At 39.9% G+C, this 27224-nt stretch overlaps 1 protein-coding gene across 1 annotated transcript; it reads left to right on the top strand.

Moving 5' to 3' along the window:
- Positions 1-484: 484 nt before the first annotated feature.
- LOC144194759 (Golgi apparatus protein 1-like) lies at positions 485-26577 on the top strand. The gene is made up of 26 exons (XM_077714040.1): positions 485-849; positions 7686-7715; positions 10121-10207; positions 11166-11381; positions 11499-11702; positions 12235-12306; positions 12393-12579; positions 13752-13969; positions 14185-14306; positions 14398-14499; positions 15574-15727; positions 16282-16419; positions 19795-19881; positions 19974-20036; positions 20189-20302; positions 20522-20610; positions 20799-20916; positions 21004-21096; positions 21168-21305; positions 22124-22247; positions 22319-22461; positions 22554-22655; positions 22747-22854; positions 23716-23836; positions 23923-24029; positions 25438-26577. The coding sequence occupies exons 1-26, from the start codon at positions 526-528 to the stop codon at positions 25603-25605; spliced, it is 3429 nt and encodes a 1142-aa protein (XP_077570166.1). The 5' UTR covers positions 485-525; the 3' UTR covers positions 25606-26577.
- Positions 26578-27224: the final 647 nt, after the last annotated feature.

Below are 27224 nucleotides of genomic sequence, written 5' to 3'. Positions count from 1 at the left end.
ATTATCTAGTTTGAACCCAGGACCCCAGAGCTGTGAGGCCGACATGCTAACCACTCGGGCTGCCCCAAAGACCAATCTGTAAAATTATTTAAAAAATATAATTATTAGTATTTGGTTTTAATGGACATTGATGAATTTTACTGTGTTTTAAGAGAGAATAAAAATAAGATAAACATGAAACGAGGGAAGTCACTGTATATACAAAATATGATAAGAAACATTCATTTTGGCCGGGAGCCGCATGCGGCTTGAGAACCGCATGATCGCCACCACTGTACTCGGGCCACAGGGCGTCACACTTGACTATAACGTCCTTATTGAATCCTTCACAAAATGATTTCCCTCCCGCACCCCCATTCCTTAGAAGAACACAAATGCTTCGCTAAGCGCAATGATTTTAGGCTGGAAAGAATTGAACGGAACTTGTGTTTTTGCGTCACGTCACTGACTTTTATTGTGAATCTAATGACCGGAAGTCGTGCAATGTTGTCCTCCTACTAAAGCTAGCTTAACAGTGGTGTGAAGATGGCGACGTACCGTCGCTCTCCTCTGCTTCTACTGCTGTTATCATACGTGTGTCTCTGCAGCTTCGACTCCGTCTTCGGCTTAAAGGTTGCCAGCGGTCCTGCCGAGCCTGCGAACAACCCGGTCGTCCTCAAAGTCAGTGAGCCACAAGCCAAGGATGCACCTGCCGCAGCCGCAGCCGCCGGGGCCTCCCAGCCTCGAAGGACGACCGGTTGGAAGCTGTCAGAGGAGGAGGCCTGCAGAGAGGACCTGACCCGACTTTGCCCCAAACACACCTGGGCCAATAACTTGTCCGTGCTCGAGTGTCTGCAGGACCGCAGAGAGGTAAGCTGAGGCCGCCGCCGATGCTGTCTCGGGCCGTTGTCGTGATTTTGATGGTGGTAATGTTCTGTCAAATGGACATGGAGGTAAAGGCGAAACTGCATTAGTCCACTGATGCACATCTTGGGGAAGAGCACGTGCTTAACTTAAAGCACACTTCACCGAAAAAATAATTTCCTCAAGCCTATTGCATGCTGTAGAAGAGTATTTTGAGGTCATTATCTCCCACCACTGTCCATTCCAGAATTTTTACAACAATATTTTGTACATATATATTTGAGCCTAGGATATACAAATTTCACAATAAACACCCAACAATAATGGTACCTTCTCCTGGAAGAGCATGTAATTGTTCTCAGGCGTCCTGGTGGAGCGAGTGGTTAGTGGGACGGCCTAACAGCTCTGGAGTCCTGGGTTCAAACCCAGGTCGATCTACCTGTGTGAAGTTTACATGTTCTCCCCGGGCCAGCGTGGGTACTCCGGTTTTCTCCCACATTCCAAAAACATGCATGGTAGGCTGATTGGACCCTAATGGCCACCGATTCAGGGTGTCCCCCACCTCTGGCCCGGAGTCAGATGGGATCAGCTCCGGCACCCCCCACGACCCTAGTGAGATGAGATGAGCAATTGTTCTCTCAGAGATATAGTATCTTTAATCAGACATAGGCATTGTCGTCATCGTTGACTTGACAAAAAGCCTAGTAGTCATCATACCCTCAGCTGCGTATGACGAAATTGTATAGTGCTTCTCCACTGGTCCGCCATCCCAGGCAAGACCCCTTAACTGACATATTCAGACTTGTTAGCACTCCGCCACGATGGAAACATCGCATCACCTCTTGTTGCCTCACCGATGCTAACAAGAATAAAATGTATCACTTACCTCTCACTGTCTTCTTACTTACCCTCCCTCAGTTCGCCTGTAGAAGGCAGATCCACGCCAAAAATTGTGGGCAATGGATCGGGCGTTTGTCAAAAAGATACTAGGAAGCGGGGCTCGGAGTGGTTGTTGTCGTAGCCCAACCGCAATGGCCGCCCGACATCCGCTCCCCTGCCTCCTTTCTCTTCGCCGTCTACGGCGTACTTTGGGGGGGTTGGATATCCTCGGAGATCCTGGAGGTCTCCGGATGTTCTTAGGGATATCGACAGTCAGTCCGTAGTAAGTTGTATATCTATATCTATATATAGTATATCTATGAATATAAAAAATAATGTAGTTTTTCAGCAAATTAATTGAAACTGCTCAATTGTACAGTAATACCTTGACACACGAGTGCCTCGACATACGAGCAATTTGAGATACGGGCGAAATTCCAAGCAAATATTCATCTACTTTGAGTGGGCCATTATATTGGGTTTTAGAGAAAAGGAAAACAAGTTTCCTTGTAATGAATGTCTTGAGACTTTTTAATATTAACTTGCATCCTGTATACATTTTCTCTTGGGCAGGAGTGTATTACTAATGTTGATTAGAATAGGTGACAAATTGAGCCACTGTTATGTTTTACACATTCATTGACAAAATAGACATTTAATCACCATTTGTCCACAAAGAGTGATAGGCTATCACACACGTACTCAAACAGAAGCATGTGAGACGGGAGTTTGTAAGCTCTTTTACAACAGGCTCAGCATAACCACGCACATATTGAGCTCAGCAGACACTTAGGCCAATCATTAACCTAATGTAGCAAATTAGACATGGTGAAAATCTTTGTTGTAGCCTGTGTTTTTGGAGTTTTGTCATTATTTGAAATTTTTGATAGATTTTGCTTTTTATTTCTGCTTAACAGATTTGGACCTAGTAATGTACGTATCCAATGCTCAGTATAAAATAGTTTTTTTTTTTTTAATTAAAAAAAAAATGTATCACCGCCCAACACAATTATTTTTGGAGTGTTGGATAGCATTAGATTTGGTCACAAGATCAGATGCGATCCATTTCTTGTTTGTTTTAGTTTTTTTGTCTTCTGTAAATCAAACTCAATAAGTAAATATATCTGTCTCTATACATCTCTTTAAAAAAAATGATCATAACTGAGCATTATGTAATATTTAAAAACTGAGCATTTTCTGACTTGACACAATGTGATTCATCATTTATGGGTTAAATTATATTTAGCATTTTTTTCTACTCGTCTCAATGAATGGACATCTATTCAGCACTGGCTAAGTATTGGCAAAAGTATCAGGACATCCCTACGTGTACCTAATATTGACGAGTGATTTGTCATTGTCTAAATTATATCTTACAGCTCTGGATGCAAACCTGAAACAAAAAATGGCAACCCTCAAAATGCAGAAAAAACAATATGAAAGGAACTGCAAGCCGACAGAATAAACAATGTCATTCTTTTTCTTCATTATTATATTTGTACAAATGCAACCCACCCTTTTGTTAAGCATTAGATACTAAAAAAACATGGTATTTATTTCTCACATTAGTATATGTATACAATAATTTCTTGACTTACGCGTGCCCCGCCCGATATACGAGGAATTTGAAATACGAGTAAAATTCCGAGCCGATATTTACCTTGAGATACGAGACAAATTTTGAGATATGAGCCTTTGAGACACAAGCGGCTGCTTTTGATTGCAACACAATGTCTTTCTCACCGCACCTCCCTCGTGTAAAGATCTCTATGAGCACTAGTTGGAGTATTGCAGTTTTTTTATCATGAGTGGTGTATGCGTGACGGAGCTGGCTCCCAATGCGATAGTCTTTCAACAATATGCACCTTTATTGAAGCAGAAGGACAATATTTAGGATATCAAGGCTTCCAAAGACTAACCATAATTTCCAAGATCCCCCTTAACATTTATAATGAGATGGAGAGCCTTTTTTTAATCTGGAGATAGCGTGACCGCGTCGTTAATATTTACGAAAAAGCCAGCGTAATTTACATGAATTTAAAAGCAAAGCAAGCATCTGAAAAGGGGCATCCATCAACACCACCAGAACCTTTAATTTAAGTTAAATGTATGTTTACATATGTTCTGTTACAAGCGCAATGCGATCCAACATGTCTGTTTTTGTCTCTCTTTCTCTCTTGCACGCACCCCGCGTTGTACTGAATATAATGTTATTTTATTATTAAACATCATAACCACTAATTATTTGTTACTCTGATAGTAGATGGTCAATTAGAACCAATTGAAAAAAAATCCACTGTCATATCCTGATTTTTGGTGTTTATTTTTTTTAGAGGCTAGGAACGAATTAATTTGTATTTAGTTCATTTCTATGGGAAACATTGATTTAAGATACGAGTAAATTGAGATACAAGCTCAGTCCCGGAATGCATTTAGCTCATATCTCAAGGTTTGACTCTAACTTGTGTGTTTTTTCCTTTCTAACCACAACAGCCTGTTTTTTTTAGGTTTTAGTTATCTGAAAAACTGTTAACAGATGCCTTTTTAGCCCGGATTCGGTCCCGGAATGCAGTAAGCTCGTATCTCAAGGTATTACTGTAGATATTGAATGTATGTCAAGTGCATATGTGTTCAAACTATATCTGGTGCCTCAGCACCATGCTGTTCACAAGCATCTTGACTTACCCACACACTTGTGTCCACAAATACATAACCACGTACGTTTTCTTGCCCCCCTCAGGCTGCTTTTCTGAGATAATTGCATAGCTTCAGCTTTGTAACAGCTGACGCTTCCAAAGAGAAAAGTGGCTCTTAATAATTTGCCTCATTCCTGTTGAGAAAGATACGCACTCACATAATGAACCATGCAAAGCAGCAAGACGTCATATTACAGCATTTAGGTTATACAGTGCTACCTACGAAATCAATTGTTCGGAAAAGTAGGTTCGTTACTTGGATTTTTCATAACTATCAGCATATTTTACATTGAATTAGCAACATTGGTTCCCCCGCCTTTTCTTAAATTCTCCATCAACAATAAACAAATCAAACAGTAATCTTAAATTTTTTTTTTGATAATTGTATTTCAAACATCTTGACATCAGTTGGCTTGGTGGCTTAAATGGTTAGCACGTCGGCCTCAAAGCTCTGGGGTCCTGTTTTGAAATCCTGGTCGTTCCACCTCTGGTTTGCATGTTCTCCCTCGGCCTGGGTGGGTTTCCTCCCACATTCTAAAAACATGCATGATAGGCTGATTGGACACTCTAAATTGCCCCTCGGTATGGGTGTGAGTGCGAATGGTTGACAGTCTGCTTGTACCCTGCGATTGGCTAGCCACCGATACAGGGTGTCCCCCGCCAGCAAGGATGGGTTCCGGGACCCCCGCGAGCCTCGTGCGGATAAAGCGGTTCAGAAAAAGAATGAATGAACATCTTGACATTAATTATCAGTGTGCCAATCGCAGGAGACAAGGAGACAGACAACCAATGTTCCCTCTAATTTTTTGTTTGTCTGGGCAGAAAGACAACCTCCCTGAGTACACTGAGTCCCAGTGTGAGCAACATCATCATTGCTCCCTATGAGCACACACCAGTATCACAACTTCCAATAGCAGGTGCATGTCTACTACACATAAATGATTTAGTAATAATAAAATGTAATGATTAATTTCAATGAATGGGCAGCCCGGCGGAGGAGTGGTTTGCGCGTCGGCCTCACAGCTCTGGGGTACTGGGTTCAAATCCAGGTCGGTCAAACTCTGTTGAATTTGAATATTCTCCCTGAGCCTGCGTGGGTTTTCTCAGAGTACTCTTTTCCTTCCACATACCAAAAAGATGCAATGTAGGCTGATTGAATACTCTAAATTTGTCCCTAGGTATGGGTCTGAGTGTATATGGCTGCCCGTCTCCTTGTGGCCTGTGATTGACTGGCCACCGATACAGTGTCTCGCGCCCCTCGCCCAAAGTCAGCGGTGATAGGCTCCAGCACCTCCCACAACCCTAATAAGGATAAAGCGGTTCAGAAAATGAGATGAGAATTTTTTATGATTTTTTTTTATGTGATAAAGCGGTTCAGAAACTGAATTAAAAAAATATATGAATAAAACATCTTCATAAATGCCATTAGAATATGCACAAATCCAACTTAAATTTTACCTTATTTTAAACATCTGTCCTTCTCACTTCTCATTCTCGTTCAAAGGACTTTTCTGCTGAACGTGTCACTTGAGATAGTCAAGTTTCCATGATTTTGCTTTGATTTATTTAATACGGGATAGCACATATTAATGAACATATTTATATTCATGATAATGATCATATATATGTAAGATTGTAGCCGAGGGCTAATTTCCATTTATAGTCCATTGTGTAGGTTGAAGACAAACAATCACACATACTTGACACACGCACACAACCACACACACAGCAGATTTAGACAGTTCTCACCCGATTTCACCGCTTGTTCTTCTATTTGCACAGTAAAGTAAAAAGGAATGTATTAAGACATTAAAATATAATTTAAAAAAAAGAGTGGACAGAGCTACTACCGCGTAAATGGCGCCATCGTGGGGAAAGGGGGAAAAAGTTTGGATTTTATTTTGTGCGCTCTATGATGGCTACTGCGCGGAGAAAATGAGAGTAGTGCGCTGCAGTGGGGCCATTGCCGCTTAAGAGATAATAACTCACTAATGGCCTTAGGATGCTAAATCAACATTGGATAATAACCCACCCCCCATGATATATTTATTATTTCAAATACAGTAATACCTTGACATACGAGGAGTTTGAGATACGAGTAAAATTCCGAGCAAATATTTGAGATGGGAGACAAATTTTGAGATACGAGCATTCGAGAAAGCTAGGTGGCCAAGCCGCAAGAGGCTTCTTATGATTTTAGCGTCTTTCCCGCCGCAGCTCCCTCATGCAAATCTCTACGAGCACTGGGCAGAGCGTTACCTTTTTTTTGTTCGTCAGTGCAGAATTAAGGGAAACACAATGGAACCAGGGCAAAGAAGGCTAGTGCGAAGAAAAGGCGTGTGATGATAATCATCACATGAAATAATCGGAAAACATGAGTAATGTATGCGTGACTATGCTGGCTCGCCAATACGTATGGTGAAGCAGAAAGTTCTCCCCGAAAGCCGCAATTTAATACATTACCCTCTTTGCCTTTGTTATTGCACAAGAAGGTTTAAATTCGTGTAATTTTAGTGTTACCCCCCTCTCGTGTCGCTTGTGAGGATAAGCAGTTCAGAAAATGAATGAATTAATAAAGTAGTAATTAGCCTGACTTTTGTCCTTATCTCTTGTCCCATAAAAGTCTCAAGATAACTAGGCTTTTCCTCATCCCATTTATGCATAAATCCTTTCAGATACAGTTTGCCTGTGGTGTTTCATTTCTTTGATCATTTAAGTATATAAATCTATTCTTTGTTTCAGGGCTTTGAGCACAAAAAAAGGTCTTAAATTGATAGTCTTACTAATTTGCAATTTATATGGGTGCAGCCGAGAGTCTTCGGCATTGTTGCTCTGTCCTTTACCATTTTGGTGGTAATATCTTGGACTGATTTGGATTATGTGCCGCTGTTTCCTTTGATGTCTATGATAAGCATCTCCTACCATATTTGAGATGATCCAGAATTTGTAGGGTGTATGAAACATTTCTGTTTGCTTCTCATATCAATGGAAAATCGGCACATTCTTCTCTTATTCTGAGTTTATGGCATTGCATCATTACCAGCCTTTTAAAATGACATACATACATATAATCGCACTTAATACATACTGTTTTATATATTAAATGTGGACACAAATGAAATCTGATATATGATAATGAGTGAGTTAAGGCCTGCTAGAAATTTGGTCTTTAGCACATTCTGTACATTTCATTCTCAATTATATTTTGTTGAAAATTTTATGGCGGTTTTGCAGTTTTTAGATTATATATTTTTTGTGTGTCTGCAGGAAACTGACATGGCTCCTGACTGCAACCATGTAAGTACACAAAATCAATGTATTTGCACTTGGAATGAAAAACATGTTGTCTGAACCATACAAGACTTTCTTTAATCTGTTTGTTTGTTTGTTTATCATTTTTAATGGGCTCACAATTGCTGCAAATATTCCAGATGGTAGCTTTTCTCAAGGAGCTATTATTACCCAACACTTATACCAGCGCTTTGAAAACTGCCAACCTTAAGTGTCTAAACACGCGGTCATTGGATAACTGAGCCAATCAGGGGCAAGAGGCGAGAGATCCAGATACGAAGGGACGATCTTCTTGTACATACTTCTTGTGAAAGTATTTGCCCACCAGAGGTTTTCAACACTTCGCCACATTTCAGGCTTCAATAATAATAATAATAATGATTCTTCTTCTTATTATTATTCAAACATGACATGCAGCTTCTATTGAGACACTGCTCTGTCACCAACGGTTTCCATATTTTACCTCACAATTAGTGGAGAGCTATATGCACCCGTCAAAAGAGCCACATATGGCTCCCGAGCCATAGGTTCCTTACCCCTGGTTTAGCGTGACTGCTTGGTTTTGGTTGTAGTGGTCTCATATGCCTTCCCTTTCAATATTTTTACTTGCACAGTGCTCATTGTGATGTTTAAAGTTTGGGAAATCTTTTTGTATCCAAATCGATTTTTAAACTTCTCCACAACAGTATCTGGGACCCGCCAGGTGTGTATTTGGTCTTCCTGTTGCTCTCTGAAGTTTAAACAGAACTGAGACTATCACAGAGCAGGTGCATTTATACGAAGACATGATTACAGGTTTCACAGGTTGATTCTATTTATCATCATAAGTCAACATTGAATCATTCAGAGATCCTCAATGAACTTCTGCAGTGATTTTGCTGCACTGAAAGTAAAGTGGCTGATTAATATTGCACTCCTCACTTTTGAGTTTTTTATTTCTTTAAATGTTTAAAATATCCAATAGATTTAATTCCACCTCATGATTGTGTCCCACTTGTTGATTCTCTACATACTGTGATCCAACAACAAACAGGCAAATACATAGAAATATGGTACATATATAGTAATAATAGGGGTAATCCTACTTCGCCGTTTTTCAATATCGCAGCCATGTCTGGTCTACATTATCCACAATATTTGAGGGATTAGTGTAATTTTATATCTTTCTGTGAAGCCTGTGATGTGACAAAAAAGACTTCAAAGTTCAAAGGGGTTAAATACTTTCACTAGCCACTGTAGGTTTTTTTTTCCTAATATTCACTTTTGCATCAATAGAAGGGATGACGACAAATTAATTGCATGTTTCACAGAAACAAACCCAACACCATTTGTTCTCTTACTTATATTCTGGGTGTTACACATACCAACAATGTCCTGAGGTGACACTGTTCCCATGTAAGGTTGTTCACAATATACCATTTTTATAAAAGTAATGTTTTATTGTTGAATATATGCTGATTCAGGCCACCTGTTACAATAGTTATTACGCCTCACTCCGGGCATTCTGGCTTCAAGTCCCACTCGGTAGCGGCATGATTGTGAGCATGAGTGGTTGTCTATTTCATTGTACCTTGTGATTGGCTGGCAACCAGTTCAGGGTGTTTCTGGGCTAGTGCCTCTGGTTGACTTGGATAGGGTCCAGCCCTCCCTGCAACCCTTGTGAGGAGAAGTGGCAGGCAAGATAAATAAATGAACTAATATGCTGATTGAAAAGTACACTTTTTCTTTGTCTAATTTCAGTAAAATATCATCTACTTTAATGTGAACGCTTTGTCCAGATATATTTTCTTTGTCAATGTCACTTTAACCAAACTGCTACATGTTGTACATAGTAGTGTAACCCTTTTCTGATCAAATAGTGCCAAATACAAACACAGTCAGTACCCATAACTTCAAAAACAATCTTTTTTAAAGCATTTTGAAGTTAACTGGTTTATTTTAAATTTTGAAATGATCTACATTATTTCGCAAATACATTCAGTGCTTATTCAGAAAAGTGAACGTCTTTTACCGTACATTCGTTTGTGAAAAATGCAAGTGAAATTCTTCATTATTGCTTGGCCTGAATGCAGGTTTCTGATCTCTTCCACATTTTATTCTAAAACAATACAACATTTTATTCGGCTATTAATAATGATTCCTTAATCTGTCTAATAAATTTGCCAATTACCTCACATTGTAACTCTGAATAAGTAGCCATGGCCAATTATCCCTTTTTTTTCATTTGGGTGAAAACCAAAGTTGTTTGCAACCAGGAAACATCGTGCTGTTTTACTACCATGTCCCCATGCCTTTTTTTAATGATTACTGCAATTTCATCTTTTCTCATCACAAATTCCTTCATATAACTTGAAATAATGGAAACATGACACATGTATAAATAATAAATGACTAAACTCTCTCCTTTTCAGCTCCTATGGAACTACAAATTTAACCTTACCACGGATCCAAAGTTTGAATCAGTGGCCATTGAGGTTTGCAAGAGCACCATCGCTGAGGTCAGTCATATGCAAAATTTCAATTCTGCATTGTAACCCAAGCGGGCATGGCATTCACTTACAAATAGTAGTTTCATTATCGGGGGGGAGCTTGTTTAAAATTCCTGCCCATGCATGGAAGAAGTAGTGTAGGCGTGCTGCTACAGCTCCATATTTTTTTCCTGGAAATAGTCAATCTTCTCAGTTTAAACATTTGACTTGTTATCAGTTTCCTTGTCTGTGTAAAATATTGACTATATTATTCAACATTAATTAGTGTCTCAGCCTTTTGGTAATCCGGTTCATGATACATTAACTCACTTGAAATCTGTGCTTTTTGCAGGAAATTTTTACGTTTATGTAGTTCATAATTGTTTAAAAAAATCTTTGTTTATAAATATCGCTCCAATGGGGAAAGTTTATTTCTTTATTTAGCGTGTTCATATTATTATTGAGAGTTAGTTCATAATTGTTACAATTGTTTGTTTTTCTTTTATTACTTTTCTTTTCTCAAAACTGTAATTTATTTATAATATCATCTAAAATGGTTGCTTTTACTTATTTACACAACTTCTTATTTTTGCTCTTGTTTGTGCCAAAAGTTATCTGAACAAATAACAGATAAACTGAGCCAAAATTACATTGTACATTAACAAATGTCCAGTTATGTTATAGTAATTTTTCCTTTTATTTATCAGTACATGCAAAATGTTTAAATAAATGTGTATATTGTTTGCATTTGCTTGATGAGATTTAACATTAAAATGAGGAAAGTATGCAAAAAAGTAAATAATGTAGAAGGAGACAATAAATGTTTTCCCTGAAATTTTCAATGCAGCTTATCCTCATCAAGTGTAAATTTTAGGAACACATTGTAAATGTGAATTGTGTATTACCCCAAACAACTTGCTTTTTTCAGCAATTCAAAATAAAAATCAATAATTTAAAAAAATCATTGCCTCTCATTTAATCCCTACAGCTAAAGGAGTGCAATGAGGAGGAGCGTGGTAGGGGCTACCTTGTGTCTTGCCTGGTTGACCACCGTGGAAACATCAGCGAGTTTCAATGCAACCAGTACATCACCAAGATGACCAGTATTATCTTCAGTGACTACCGACTAATTTGTGGCTTTGTGGACAAATGTAAAGAAGACATTAACAATCTACGCTGTGGAAGCATCAACATAGGACATAAGGTGATCTTATGTTAAAGTGAATGATTCACAATTACAAAGGAACTTCAATAATGCATGTTTGGTACTTTTGATTTTATTTGAATTGTTTTCACTGCTGTTGTTGTCATCGCACGGCAGGACATCCACAGCCAAGGAGAAGTCATCTCTTGTCTGGAAAAGGCTCTTGTGAGAGAGGTAGAGCAACAGGATCAAGCTCGTCCAATCAAAGAGGAGTGTCAGAAGGCCATTCTGCGTGTTGCTGAACTGTCATCAGATGACTTCCATCTTGATCGACATCTCTATTTTTCCTGTCGAGACGATCGTGAGAGATTCTGCCAGAATGTACGAATTTGAATCACCGTGATTGGAATGAATGGAAAATGACATGTTTTTAGTGTGAATGACATTTTTGTCAACAATCCCTTCCATTTTAAATCAACTTCTGGAAGACAGAGGTAAAATTGTTGATCCTAATGAAAGGAAGCAGTATAGAAAATTGAGAGATTGAAGAAGAAAATGAACAACGTTATACATTACCATACCAGTTGTCTCCAAACTATTCCACAAGTGGCCGCAAAGAGTGCAGGATTCATTCCAACTAAACATGACAGCATCTTTTCACTAATATGCAATTTTACAACTGCAATCAGTGGATCGCAGTCAGGTGCTGCTTGTTTTAGCAGAAACTTCAATTGGTTAAACTCTTTGTGCTGAATTGATTGTAACAAAAACCAGGACCCACAGCATCCCTTGACAAGCCCTACATTATATGTTGATTACTTTTTTTAATTTAATAATTGTGTTTAAAAAAATATATGTCAATGATTAACAGATATGATCTTTGTACTGAAGTTTTTCATTGTCATTACTCTAGATTCAGGCGGGAGAGGGAAAAGTATACAAGTGTCTGTTCCACCACAAGTTTGAAGAGGCCATGTCCGAAAAGGTGCATCCATTTTTCAATTTGTCTTTTTGCCCTATTTGGTTGTATTTAAAGATGATCATTTACAGGAAATATTTTCTTTCTTCTAGTGTAGAGAAGCTCTGACAACACGGCAGAAACTGATCTCTCAAGACTACAAAGTCAGTTACTCACTAGCTAAAGCCTGTAAACTCGACCTGAGGAAGCATCGCTGCAGCCTTGACACCAACCTGCCGCGCGCCCGTGAGGCCCGCCTATCTTACCTGCTTCTTTGTCTCGAAGCCGCTGTGCACCGAGGTGATTTATTGTTATAGCATTCCTTAAATAAGTATAGTGTTCCCTCGCTTATCGCGGTCAATGGGAACCGGGACCACCCGCGATAAGTGCATTTCCGCAAAGTAGGGATTCCCCTTCAAAAATGCTTAATTTGAATTTAATTCCAAAAAAATATATATATTTTTTTTAATTATTTTTTTACCCCCCTGTATACAATACACCATATAGAATATGGGTAGAGAGAGTGAAATTCATGTTATAACAAAACACTGTAAAATATGTTGTTTCAATGTAATATTTGTATTTTTTTTTCCCCAAAAAAATCCGCGAAGCTCTGAGTCCGCGATAGCTAAACCGCGAAGTAGCGGGGGAACACTGTATATGTAAAAATTAAACAAGGATTATCCTCTTGCAAGTGGTTCAATCACAACTCTATTTTTACATGCCTTTCCTATTAATGTCGTGGCACTTTGCAACTTGACCTAATAGCAGCCAAAGATGCATTATAATTCCAGTTTTTTTTTTTGACAAATCGGTGATTGAAAATTGACAGGGTTTTCTGTTTACAGTGATACTGACATTCAACATGTGTTTTCACATGGTGCAAGAAAACAAACTTTTACTGACAAGCCATATTTTTATGAATTCTTTTCTGAACCCTTTTTAGACCAATATTTACCCTAATATTCACTTACTTTAGCATAGATCACAGCTACACCAAGGTGCTTTATGATTTGCTTTTAAATCCAAATTAAATCAGGCTGGAAGAGTGTTGTAAGATTTAATGTACATCCCCCACTGTTTTTGTCTTTTTAAGATAACATTGTTTTAACAGATATGCATCAGAAATGTTATTATTTCGCGAGCAAACACATTCTAAAAGCTGTTTGGTTTAACAATGCTATTTGAGTTTAAAACAACTAAAAAAAATCCTAAAAAAGAGTGAGTGCCAGGGTTAAATTGTTTGTGCATCAAGTTATAATACACTGTATCCTCAGCTCTAAAGACAGCACTTTTACATTTAAGGAGTTCTCTTTAAATATGTTAGACATGATTTTTTTGGTCATGACATGTTGACATTGGGGGGAAAAAGGTCACAGAGTGCAGTGTAATTTTGTCATAGGATGATTCTAAAAATGATTTGTCCACATCTTTTCTTTTTTATTCATTTTACTGGTTTGTGTGTTGTGTAGGTCGCACGGTCACTGGCGAGTGTCAGGGTGAAATGCTGGATTATCGGCGGATGCTCATGGAGGATTTCTCTCTCAGTCCAGAAATCGTACTGCATTGCCGGGCAGAGATTGAGACTCACTGCTCTGGTCTTCACCGAAAAGGCCGCACACTGCATTGTCTGATGAGGATCGGCCGTGGTGACCGCAGTGCCTCAGTCGATGGGGTTTGCCAGAGTGCTGTAAGTCGTGGCAAATACACAAGGGAATAAATACAGAAACAGTGGTTGGAACATTTGCTTTAAAAAGTTTTGGCATGTGTTTGTTTGTGGGCACCAAATAGTTACAAATGAGATTTGTAACCTCTACATAATCAGATTTTATATAAATTCTTATTGAGCAAATCTTTTCTATCTGCCTCTCTCTACCATTTTCATCAACTTTGCTTCCACTGCAGCTTCAGACTCTGATTCAGTCAGCTGACCCTGGTGCTGACTACAGGATCGACCGAGCGCTCAATGAGGCCTGCGAGTCAGTCATCCAGACAGCCTGCAAACATATCCGCAATGGAGACCCAATGTAAGGCGTGTGCACAAAATATATACCTAAAGATTAGTAATGTCATCCAGATGAAAGCAGAAGTACTTTCATTTCTGTTGTGCATGTGTAGGATCTTGTCTTGTCTGATGGAGCATCTTTACACAGAAAAGATGGTTGAGGACTGTGAGCACCGACTTTTGGAGCTTCAGTATTTCATATCAAGAGACTGGAAGTGAGTGTGTTACCCTTCATATAGTGTTTAAGTACATGTTTAGTCTAAAGATGCAAAAACGAATGGATTATTACATCTGTTGTCAATGAATTTGTTTATCAATTATGGTTGCCATCTATTTACGGGTGTATTCAATGTGCTCAAGCGCATGGGGGAAATCAAGGTGGGGCATTAGGTGATATACACTCTTGTACAGTAGGCGGCAGTATGCACCTAATTTTTGCTTCCAATCTGCCTTTAATCATGTGTACATTAAGTAAGAATCTAATTGTTTTTTCTAGTCTGCCATTCATTGAAATGTGGGGATGCTAATGTTTTAATAATCTTTGACTTTGTCATCATGTAGCCTAATGACTCCTGATGACCTCATCTAGTTGCAAGAAAATTGTTGCAAGTGCATTAGTGTGTAATAATGTGGTTAAAAGTAAAGTAAATTGCAGCCAATCACAGGGCATTTTTTCATACTCAGAAACTGGATTTAACTGAACATTTGAACACGATTTATGTACATAGACAAGTGAAATATACATTTTAAAGAAAGTAGTTATTCATTTGGGGTTCACTCTAACTTAAAGAATGCTTACAACCCATAACTTTTTTTAATTGTTTATTTCTATTACAGTAAGACCTCCAAAAACACAGTTAATGTAGACATGGCCGCGATAATGGAAACATTGCTAAGTAGGGTCACCCCTATTATAACTACATTTTTTCCCTTCTTCAGTGCTGAGTTCTAGTAGCAAACAGAAGACAGGGGAGTGGCTTCTGCTTGCAAGTTTAAGCTCGTATTTTCACATTTTTCTGAACTTAAAAAAAAAAAATAATTAATAGCAAAATAAATGCAAAAAACTGAATTTGCGTTAGGTGAAGTCGCGATAATAAAGAGAAGACTAATCAATTGCGAAGGTTATTAACCCAAAACCATTTATCCAACTAATTGATTAATTGTTGAATTATTCGTCCGATTAGTTCATTAGGTAAATTATTGTTAGTTGCAGCTCTAATTTGTTTTACATACCAAACTTTCAAAGATAAGTTGAATGACTATTTAATGGATGGTGTATCCCCCCCCAGATTGGACCCTATATTGTACAAGAAGTGCCAAGGTGATGCTGCACGACTTTGTCACACGCACGGTTGGAATGAGACCAGCGAGTTAATGCCGCCAGGCGCCGTCTTCTCCTGCCTCTATCGCCACGCCTACCGCACTGAGGAGCAGGGCCGTCGGGTATGAACTTTATTAGGGTATAAATCCTGAAAGACTAAACTGACTTTGACGTTCTATTGGAGTGATTCCAAGTTCTGTCAGTAATTTAAATTCCCAAACTGTTACCTCTTTTTAACTGAACAGGTAAATGTTCCAACCAACTAATCCAACGCAAACAGTTTAACCAATGAGGTTTCTGCTGAAAAAAGAAACACCTGACTGCAATCCACTGATTGCACTTCTAGAATACCAGATTGGTGGAAAGGTTTACAGGTTGGAATGAAAACCTGCACCCATTGCGGCCCTTTCTGGAATAGTTTGGGGACCACTGGTGTATAGTGTAAGCAGGTTGTAATTATGCTTGGACTTGCGATAGCGCTGTTTCCCAGCTCAAGTCCCATATAAAATTTTATTACAAATCCAATTCTTGGTTTAAATCCTACTGTCAGGCGATCTACCAATAGTACCTTAGAGATCAACTGTTAGCTCGCGATCAACGTATTAGGAAACCCTGCTTTACGAAATTGGGTCTTATTCTCGCTGTCTCAAATGTATCGACTGTATTATGTTTACAGTTATCACGAGACTGCAAAGTGGAAGTTCAGCGAATTCTCCACCAAAGAGCGCTAGATGTGAAACTCGACCCTGAGCTGCAGAAGCGCTGCATGACGGATCTTGGCAAGTGGTGCAGTGAGAAGACCGACACTGGACAGGTCAGGTTTGATAAACATTTCCTTCCCTGATACCCTAACCCTAATCCCAAAAATATAGATTCTGCTTTTGCCCGACATTATGGACTGTATCTTCTCTCTCTGATATACAGTTGTGGTCAAAAGTTTACATACAATTGTGAAGAACATAATGTCATGGCTCTTTTGAGTTTCCAGTTATTGCTACAACTCTGTTTTTCTCTGACAGTGTGCTTGGAACAGATACTTCTTTGTCACAAAAAACATTCATGAAACGTGTTTCTTTTATGACTTTATTATGGGTTAACAGAAAAGGGATCAAATCTGCTGGGTCAAAATATACATACAGTAACACGAATTAGCAATTTTGGTGGCTTAGAAAGTTTTATCAGTGAAATGAGCTTCATAGCATGACCTCTTAACTTCTTGTCAGTGACTACAACTGGTGACTTCTCTGAGGCCATTTAAATAGGGCTCATTGGAAGCAAACACCCACAAATGCTACAATGGGAAACAACTAAAGAAGATCGAGGCAAGGAAGGCTACCGGTCCGGACGGCCTCAGCTCCAGACTACTGAGAGAGTGTGCGGATCAGCTTGGCACAGTGATTCTGCATATTTTCAACCTCAGCCTCAGTCTGCAGAAGGTCCCCACCTTGTGGAAAACTTCCTGCGTGGTCCCAGTCCCAAAGACTGCGAACCCCAGGGAGCCAAACCACTTCAGGCCGGTAGCACTAACCTCTCACCTGATCAAGACACTAGAGAGGATCATCCTCAACCACCTGAGCCCCCTGATGAATGCAGAGCTGGACCCTCTGCAGTTCGCCTATCGTCCAGGCATTGGTGTGGAAGATGCTACCACCTACCTGATGCACAGGTCTCTTTCACACCTGGAGAACTCGGGAAGCACGGTGAGAATGATGTTTTTTGACCTCTCCAGTGCATTCAACACCATTCAGCCGGTCCTTCTGAGAGGGAAACTGGAGGTGGCTGGAGTAAGGAACCACCTAGCTGCATGGATCATCGACTTCCTCACCAACAGACCACAATATGTGAGACTCCAGGACTGTACGTCTGATGTGGTAACTTGCAGCACGGGGTCCCCACAAGGCACAGTGCTTTCCCCACTCCTCTTCTCCCTCTACACGTCAGACTTTAAACATAATACAGACACCTGCCACCTCCAGAAATTCTCCGATGACACCGCCATTGTTGGACGAGTGACTGACGGGAACGACCTGGAGTACAGGGGAGTCATCACAGCCTTTGTCGACTGGTGTAGGCAAAACCACCTGCACATCAACACCAGTAAGACAAAGGAAATGGTCGTTGACTTTCGGAGGACACCTCAACAGACCACTCAGGTGAACATCCAGGGTAAAGACATTGAAATCGTGGAGAACTTGAAGTACCTGGGTGTTCACCTCAACAGCAAACTAGACTGGTCCACAAACATAGATGCCCTGTACAGAAGGGGCCAGAGCCGCCTCTACCTGTTGAGGAGCCTACGGTCCTTTGGTGTGTGCAGGTCACTGTTGAGGACCTTCTATGACACTGTGGTGGCATCTACTGTGTTTTATGCAGTGGTCTGTTGGGGAAGTGGGAGCACGGAGAGGGACAGGAACAGGCTGAACAAGCTGATCAGGAGGGCCAGCTCTGTTCTGGGCTGTCCTTTGGACTCTGTGGAGGAAGTGGGAGAGCGGAGGATGCTGACCAGGATGAGGTCCATCATGGACAGCACCTCCCACCCCCTGCACGAGTCGGTGGAGTCCCTTCGAAGCTCCTTTAGCAGTAGACTGCGGTACCCTCACTGCAGGAAGGAGCGCTTCCGCAGATCCTTCCTCCCATCAGCTGTCAGGCTCCTTAACTTAAAAAAGGCTGTGGGTTAGGACCTCCTGAATTCGGATACAGTGTAGATGTGCTTGTATATATATGTATGTGTATGTATATATATATATATATATATATATCTCACCAACACAGTTACCTATTTATATATTTATTCATGTATTTATTTATTAACTTACTATTAAGTACCCATTTGTGTATAATGCCTTTCCTATTCCTGCATCCTCACCCTCTTCCTATTGCAACAAAGAAATTTCCCAATTACGGGATGAATAAAGTTATCCAATCCAATCCAATCCAATCAAAGGAGCTCAGCATGGATCTGAAAAAGTGAATCCTTGACAAGTCAGGAAAATCACTTGAAGCCATTTCAAAGCACCTGCAATTCCCAAGAGCAACTGTGCAAACAATTGGTTGTAAGAATAAAGTGCATGGCACTGTTTTGTCACTGCCACAATCAGAAAGAAAATGCAAGCTATCCCCTTCTGCAGAGGAAATTGGTCAGGAGGGTGAAGATTCAACCGACAATCACCAAAACGCCAAGCATTTGAAGTTGCTGGAACACAGGTGTCAGTGTCCACAGTCAAGCGTGTTTTGCATCTCCATGGACTGAGAGGCTCCCATGCAAGAAGGAAGCCCCTGCTCAAAAAGCGGCACCTTAAGGCTCGACTGAAGTTTGCTGCTGATCACATGGACAATGATATTTGGCCACAATGCCCAGCAATATGTTTGGAGGAGAAAAGATGAGGCCTTTAACCCCAAGTACACCATGCCCACCACCGTCTAGCACGGTGGTAGTAGTATTATGCTGTGGGGCTGTTTGCTACCAATGGAACTGGTGCTTCACAGAGAGTAAATGAGATAGTGAAGAAGGCGGATTACCTTCAAATTTGTCAAGATAACCTAAAGTCATCAGCCCAATTGGGTCTTGGGTGCAGTTGGGTGTTCCAACAGGAAAATGACCCCAAACACATCAAAAGCGGTAATGGAATGGCTAAATTAGGCTAGAATTAAGGTTTTCGAATGGCCTTCCTAAAGTCTTGACTTAAATCCCATTGAGAACTTGTGGACAATGCTGAAGAAACAAGTCAATGTCAGAAAGCCATCAGATTTAACTGAACTGCACAGATTCTGTCAAGAGGAGTGGTCAAAGATTCAACCAGAAGCTTGTGGATGGCTACCAAAAGCGCCTAATTGAAGTGAAAATGGCCAAGGGACATGTTACTAAATATTAGCGCTGCTGTATGTATATTTTTGACCCAGCAGATTCGATCACCTTTTTCTGTTTTCCCATAATAAAGTCATAAAAGAACCAAACTGCATGAATGTTTTTTGTGACAAAGTATCCGTTCCAATCACTTTATCAGAAAAAAATAGAGTTGTACAAATAACTGGAAACTCAAGAGAGTCATGACTTTATGTTGTGTATGTAAACATATGACCACAACTGTAAATATGAGTTACTTTGGTGTTTGGCTGTCCTTAGTTTTGCATATTTGACAAGGATAAAAAGAGACTACTGAAAAGGGGCTATTTGGCAAATGCTTTTTAGGAGCTGGAGTGTCTGCAAGAACATTTGGAAGATCTGGTGTCCGCTTGCAGGGATGTTGTGGGCAACCTGACAGAATTGGAGTCAGAGGTCAGTAACGTGTTCAATTGGATAGTAGGCTGCGATCATTAAATCAACTCTTAGACTGTTACAACTTTACTCTGACACTTTATTTCCCACAGGACATTCAAATAGATGCACTGCTAATCAGAGCGTGCGAGCCCATGATCCAGGCCCACTGCCACGTGAGAACATTTCTACCTTTTTTCTGAGCACACTCAACTTGACTTGCCTGTTTTGGTTGAATTTTCCTTGCAATTGATAGCTCCTAAAACTCAAGTGCTAGAGTCGAAAACAATAAGCCTTTTGTTGAGTGTCTGTGTGTGTGTGTATGCAGGATTTAGCTGACAACCAAATTGACACGGGTGACCTAATGGAATGTTTGGTCCAGAATAAACACCAAAGGGAGATGAATGAAAAGTGTTCAGTTGGCGTCACACACTTTCAGCTGGTGAGTGTCTTTTGATCTGCAAAGCTTGCTGAAAAGCTTTCACCTCAGTGAAAGTTAAGAGTGATTGCTTTTTCATACATGTTTGGACGTGGTTTTATTATGTTAAAAATGTGGCTATTTTTTCACTTGTTTCTGTAAATTTTCTTCTCCAATTTTGGTTACTAAAAACTCATTGGGAGTTCTGTCTTTAATTATTTCATCTCTTGTCTCCTGGTAAAGATTCAGATGAAGGACTTCCGCTTCTCATATAAGTTCAAGATGGCTTGTAAAGAAGATGTGCTTCGTTTGTGTCCTAATATTAAAAAGAAGTATGTATTTTACAGTTTGATGTGTTGTGTTGAGCTATATTTTCTCCCTGTCACAAATAATTAGACTGCAGTGCAGTCTCTCGTTCAAGGACTTTTATGGCTTCACTATTAATTTGCCCATGTGGATAAAAAAAAATGGAATCATCTCATCCGGTAGCAAATCATTAATGATCTTGTCTCCCATCTAGGGTGGATGTGGTCATCTGCCTTAGCACCACTGTGAGGAACGACACACTCCAAGAGGGCAGAGAGCAGCGGGTCTCCCTGAAATGTCGTAAACAGCTGCGTGTGGAGGAGCTGGAAATGGTTGATAATTTTATGATAGCCTATCAAAAAATGAATTTCTGCTTATTGAACCAAACGCACATCCACGATTTGCAATGCCTCTTCTAGTCAGAAGATATAAGGTTGGAACCAGAGCTGTATGATCCGTGTAAATCCGACATCAGTCGTCTGTGTCCTAATGTGGCATTTGGCAATGCTCAGGTAAGAATAGGAAAATTGGCACCCGAGTCTTTAAAGCCGTTCAATGACACGCTGTTCCCCATCCTCGACAGATGATTGAGTGTCTGAAGGAGCAGAAGAAGCAACTCAGTCAGCGGTGCCATCAGCGGATCTTCAGACTGCAGGAGGCTGAAATGACTGACCCAGAACTTGATTACCAACTTATGAGAGTCTGCAAGCAGATGATCAAGGTGAGGCAGAGCTGTCAAATACAACGATTCGTCCGTAGTTCACCACACCAGTTTTTTTACCAAACTACTAAATACTCATTTTGTACGTTTTTTTTCCCAGCAATTTACATTAAACAAAATTAAAATACTGAAAGTTTTTGTCTATGGCACGCCATTTTAACTTATACTAAATAAGTTTTACCTTCTGGACATTGTCAAAAAGTTCATATATTTTGAAAGTAGAGTTCTCACTTCCTTTTCAATGACACTTGTGTTCTCATCAGTTGTGTCAAGCAGTGAAAACGTGTTAGCTAGGCCCACAAAACGAACATGTAACAGTTTATTTACTGTTTGTGTTTTGTATTTCTTTGATTTGTAGTCAGCACCAGGGTTAGAATGAACTACTGACAAGAGGAAATTATTTGAAAAACATTAGAAAATTAGATATTAAGCTGTATTTTTGTAAGCAGCGCTGGTGAATGCCACTCGGATAAAAGGTCACCAAATCTGAAAATTCTCTTTACCAGCCATTGGTGCAGCTAACCCACTGGTGTTCAGTTCACTTTAATAATGGCAGTCCTAGCAAATCACATACATTCATATAAAAGACAGTTGCTCAAATTATTTAGTTATCTATGAACATTGTAAATTTCTTAGACATCTAATAATGAAGAAAATGTTAAATATGCAAAGTTAGGCAGCCACTTCCTGGAAATATATAGCTTTTATTTGTGTATTTCTTCACCAATAGACAAAAAAGGAAAGGAATTATGCAGGCAGTTGTCAAATATTTGTACTTTGTGAATCCCACCTTTGAATATCCGAACTCACTTCCGCAGAGGTTCTGCACCGAAGCCGATGCCAGGAACGTTCTCCAGTGTTTGAAACAGAACAAGAACAGTGAGCTGATGGATCCCAAGTGCAAACAAATGATCACCAAGCGACAAATTACGCAAAACACAGGTACACTATTGCACTGGACAAATCAGCTATGTAAGACTCAGACGCGTATTTGAACGTACTCCATTCTCCAGACTACAGGCTGAATCCAGTGCTAAGGAAAGCGTGCCGAGCGGACATCCCCAAATTCTGCCAATCCATCATTAATAAGGCAAGCGAGGACAACGAGTTGGAGGGTCAAGTGATTGCCTGCCTCAAACTCAAATACGGCGACCAGGTCAGTCCAATAGAAATACATTTACAGTGGGCCTTACGTTAGCCAAAGCCAGACTTTTTTTACATCACCCAACGGCGGTCTTTTCGCTTCAGAGATTGTCTGCCGACTGCGAAGACCAGATTCGAGTTATTCTCCAGGAGTCGGCTCTGGACTACAGACTGGACCCGCAACTACAGATGCACTGCTCAGACGAGGTATCCGCATCTACTACTCATTGACAAAAAAAAACCTTGACCAGTTTTGTTGAGTTATTTTTTTTTTTTGGCATTGCATTTCCTCTTCCAGATCTCCCGACTTTGTGCGGAGGAGGCGGCTGCTCAAGAGCAGACGGGTCAGGTGGAAGAGTGTCTGAAAGTCAACCTGCTTAAAATCAAACAGGAGGCATGTAAAAAGGTAAAGCTAAGAACAACACTCTTAAAAATGCATTTAAATTGAGAAACCTTGCTCATTACATAGGACAAGGATTGGTAAAATTAAATACCGGGAGTCCTCGGAGTTCAGAGGGAGGGCAGTTCAGCTGCATCTCATTATGTACCATCAATGGTGCCGAACTGAACCATAGTTGCAAGTCTCTTAATATGTACAAGATATAATGTGCCATAACGAGCGGGTGTGACAAGTGGTTTATGATAGGCATAACTGTGAATTGAGCATGAAACAGAAGGAGGAAGAGAAGCGTGGCCATATCTGAGCCCAAATAACCCTGTTTTGAATTGATTTCTACATATTGGCCGATCGAGTAAAAAAAAAAAAAAGGCAGATACGAATTACGTCAAATTGCCAAATATCGCCGCAGATAATCGGTCGATCTATAATGCCAACAAACATTGGAAGAAATTAAGTGGCATTCATACCCAAGTTAAAACTATGTAGATCGATGTGATGGCAGCAGCACCCCTGTGAGGACAAGTGGCGTGGAAGATGAATTAACAATTTAGTTAAACTTAATATAATATTTATTTCCAACACTGCTTTTTCTGGTCACGGGGCGCTGGAACCTATCTCAACCAAATTTGAGTGACAGGTGGCATAGACCCTAAACTGTTTGCCAGTCAGTCGTAGCATAATGCCACTTGGTGGGAATCGATCCCACACTGCCTGCACTTGAGTCAGGTGGCACAATAGATAAATGTTGAAAAACATTTTTGTCAAATAAATCAAACTATCTAATCACAGTATCTTCATTGACAGGATAAGAGAGATTGCCAATTGTGCTCTGTATTCTTTCCCCCTTTTTGTTGTGCTTGTTTGCAGGAGGTTTTGAACATGCTAAAAGAGAGTAAAGCAGACATATTTGTGGACCCGGTACTCCACACAGCCTGCGCCTTGGATCTCAAACATCACTGTGCTGCCATCACGCCAGGCAGGGGAAGACGTGGGTGCTCTTCCACTTTTCACTTGAAATATTCCAACATATACGGCAGAAGGACCTGCGGCATTGTTGTTCTTCTTGACACACAGAAATGTCCTGTCTGATGGAGGCCTTGCAGGACAAGAGAGTTCGCCTGCAGCCCGAGTGTAAGAAAAGACTTCAAGATCGCATTGACATGTGGAGCTACGCTGCTAAGGTGACTACTAACATGAGCAAATTGTTTCTATTACACAACCAGTACCGGTACTTATGTAATAATTAGGTTGTTTTTTTTTGTAAGTATAGCAGTACTTTATATGTAAACTCCCTAATTGGTTCCACAGTCTTCCCAAAAAAAATAACTTTTTAAAAATCAAAGTGGCACAATTTTGGATGAAAATAGTAAGAACATTATTATGTATAAAAATGAAAAACAAACATTTTCTATTCGTTTGTGAAGGTGAATAAGTTTAAAAAGGAAGCTAACGCAACATACTAATGGCGTGCACACAAGCACCTAAACAACTTCAAATTAGGAATTCTAAACAACAGCATTAAATAGAGCTTTTTTTAATCAACATTTTTCTGTTTTATAATTAATTACCTGTTTCTTACGTACTTTTTCCAGAAATAATCGACCAATTACTCTATCTCCTGCAATTTCTTCCTCATCTAGCCAAATGAGTAATATTCTTTGTTTAGTGACAACCTTGTTATTTGAAATCACAGTGAGGCCATGCCAAGGAGTTTTTCTCCTTCTCGGACAAAAGGTCGAATGAAGTGCTTGTGAGCCAGCCAATGGGAGGCCAGTAGAGTGTTGGGACATTTTCAAACAGAATGCAATGCTACCATGACAATTTCAAAATAACATAACGGATACAGGAAATGTATTTATGTTTTGGGGGATTTTGTAAATGGGATCTTATTTGTATATTGGAACAGTAATTTGTTTATCCAAGGGTTTGGTGACCTGAAAAGTTTGTATGTAGAAGCATTCGTAAATAGAGGTAGCACTCTATTTACCGTATTTCCTCGCTTATAAGCTGTTTTGTAACTAAAAAAAAAAAATACTGATTCAAGGGTACGGCTTATACGCGCACAAGACATGGAGCGTTGCTATACTTTTTTTTACCAGTAGATGTGGGCAAATTAATATTTACTATTTGTTGGTTATTTTCTGGTTTTCAGTAAGAAATAAACCATTACTGGATGAATTGGTATCAGTTTTTTTCCTGTATTTATCCATATTTGTTTTTGCGCCTTTCTTATTTTTCTGAAAATCCGCTTTTCAAGTTTCCCCTATGATTATGACTTCCTTTTTTAATTCGTCCACATTTAGACAACACCCTTTAGAAATGTGAAATCTAGCAGACGACCCTTTGGATTGATACAATATCTTAGAAATACCATGTGCGATGATTTTTCTTAAGATTTTCCCTTCAAAGTAACACGTGTACACCCTATTGAAAACCTTATGTGAGAAATTGTAACATTTTAAGGCACTTTTAAGGGTGCGGCTTATACGCAGGGGTGGCTTGTATCTGAGAAAATGTATATATTGCTATATATAATATATATAAGATATATTTATAAAATGTTTCACACCATGCTCCTTTGTCATGCAGGTGGCACCGGCAGAGGGTTTGTCGGACCTGGCAGTGCAGGTGATGACATCGCCCTCCAAGAACTACATCCTCCTGATGATCACGCTAAGCATATGTGTCCTCTTTCTGATGGGGCTGCTCTGCGGTCGAATCACCAAGCGTGTGACCAGGGAGCTGAAGGACCGGTAGAAGTGTATTCACCCGCTTGGCCCCATTGTCCCCGTCATCTTCCTCCTCTATCTGTCACCAGACATGCCCAGTGCCAAGGCCAGCGGGTCTCTTTTTGAGTTTTGCTGTCCTATCACCAATCACGGATTGTCTCACCAAAACAAAGCATTTCCCCATTTGAGTAAATGTAGGCCTTTTTCTGAGGATTGGATGCGGGACGCGAGATCAGCTGTATTCATAACAGAGCAGTCCTAGTGGCACGACTGAGGACCGCTGAGGTCAGGACACCGTTTTCTTCGTTTTTGGGTCATATTTAAAGAAGACTGGAGCATGCAGTGCCTCAAGAGATCTTTGTTTGAATTTCAAAGCAACGTTAAACAGCAAATGTGAGGCAAACTTTCAGACGTTTTGCTGTTGCTTTGACACAAATGAAATGAATTCTTCAGTCCCATCCGTCCTCTTTTATTCGTGTACAGGATCTGCTTTGGCTTGCCAAATCAAACGACACCCAACTATTCTCCTTCCATGATCATTTTGATTTCTGCCTTTTTTTGTACGATTGATTGTTTGTGATGAAATTTGCCAAGCAGTGTGAAATCCGCGTATCGACAGGTGTCGCCATGTTTAGTACCTGATCACTGGAGGGAAAGCCAAAGTTGTTTGGAGTGTCAAAACTCGGAAGTCGCTCAATCAACGGCAACGGCAAGATTCCCACTCTGAACACAACTGTCAGCGTTGCTTTGTGGGTTAAGATTTATTATTGTTCAGACGATTTATGACACAATTGTTTAATTTATGGAGATTTATTCTTTATGTCAATAGCAAGTGAAAACTCCAAATGTATGTATAACATTTAATTCAGGATGAGGAAAAGCAATGGTTGCCAGTGTCATGTCTAAAATTGACTAGTGACTTTTGTGGCACAAGTGTTTTGCATTATTTGCCCATGTACAGTTGAAATCCATTAAAGAACAACTTTTTCTTTAACAGCAAGCTGCTCCCTCCTGATTAGCCAATTCTACAAGTTGGCACGTTTAAAAGAGCTACGAAACACAACTTTAAAATGATAGCAGACACAAATCCATCCTGAGAAAGTGACAAAACGCTGAGTAATAAATTATCCTTTCTTATTACTTATTAGTCTTTCTTTCGCAATCGATGGCTCTACCCACTAAAAAAACAGGTGTCACACCTATAATGAGTTGCATACTTTTATTGCACTGTGACCATTGTGGCATTCTGTCAACGTGTACTACCTAGTTTAGCCCGAGAAAGCAAGGTATGATCAATTCGAGTTAAAACTTTAACATGTTTTTTGGGGGGGAACCCAGATGTCAATGTCAAATTAAAATAAATACAATGACAGTGCAGTGCAGCATGTTCATTTTTTTGACGTGGCTATTTTATAGCACATTAACCTCCTTTTACCTAGCGTCCACATGTGTGGACATCACATTTTTGGTTGTCAAAGATGACAATGTTAAATTTTGGACTACAAGGACCTGGTGTCCACTTATGATGTGGGTATTGTCTTTCTCATAGACTGCATCATGTAAAAACATAATTCTTTGTTTTACACTCATCAGGTCTCATTTAGCTTAAATATTAGGTTTAATATTACTCCTATTATGTTCCATTTC

Source organism: Stigmatopora nigra, chromosome 3 (assembly GCF_051989575.1).
Source record: "Stigmatopora nigra isolate UIUO_SnigA chromosome 3, RoL_Snig_1.1, whole genome shotgun sequence".
In the NCBI taxonomy this organism is placed as follows: Eukaryota; Metazoa; Chordata; class Actinopteri; order Syngnathiformes; family Syngnathidae; genus Stigmatopora; species Stigmatopora nigra.
This window is presented reverse-complemented; position numbering and strand designations above follow the sequence as displayed.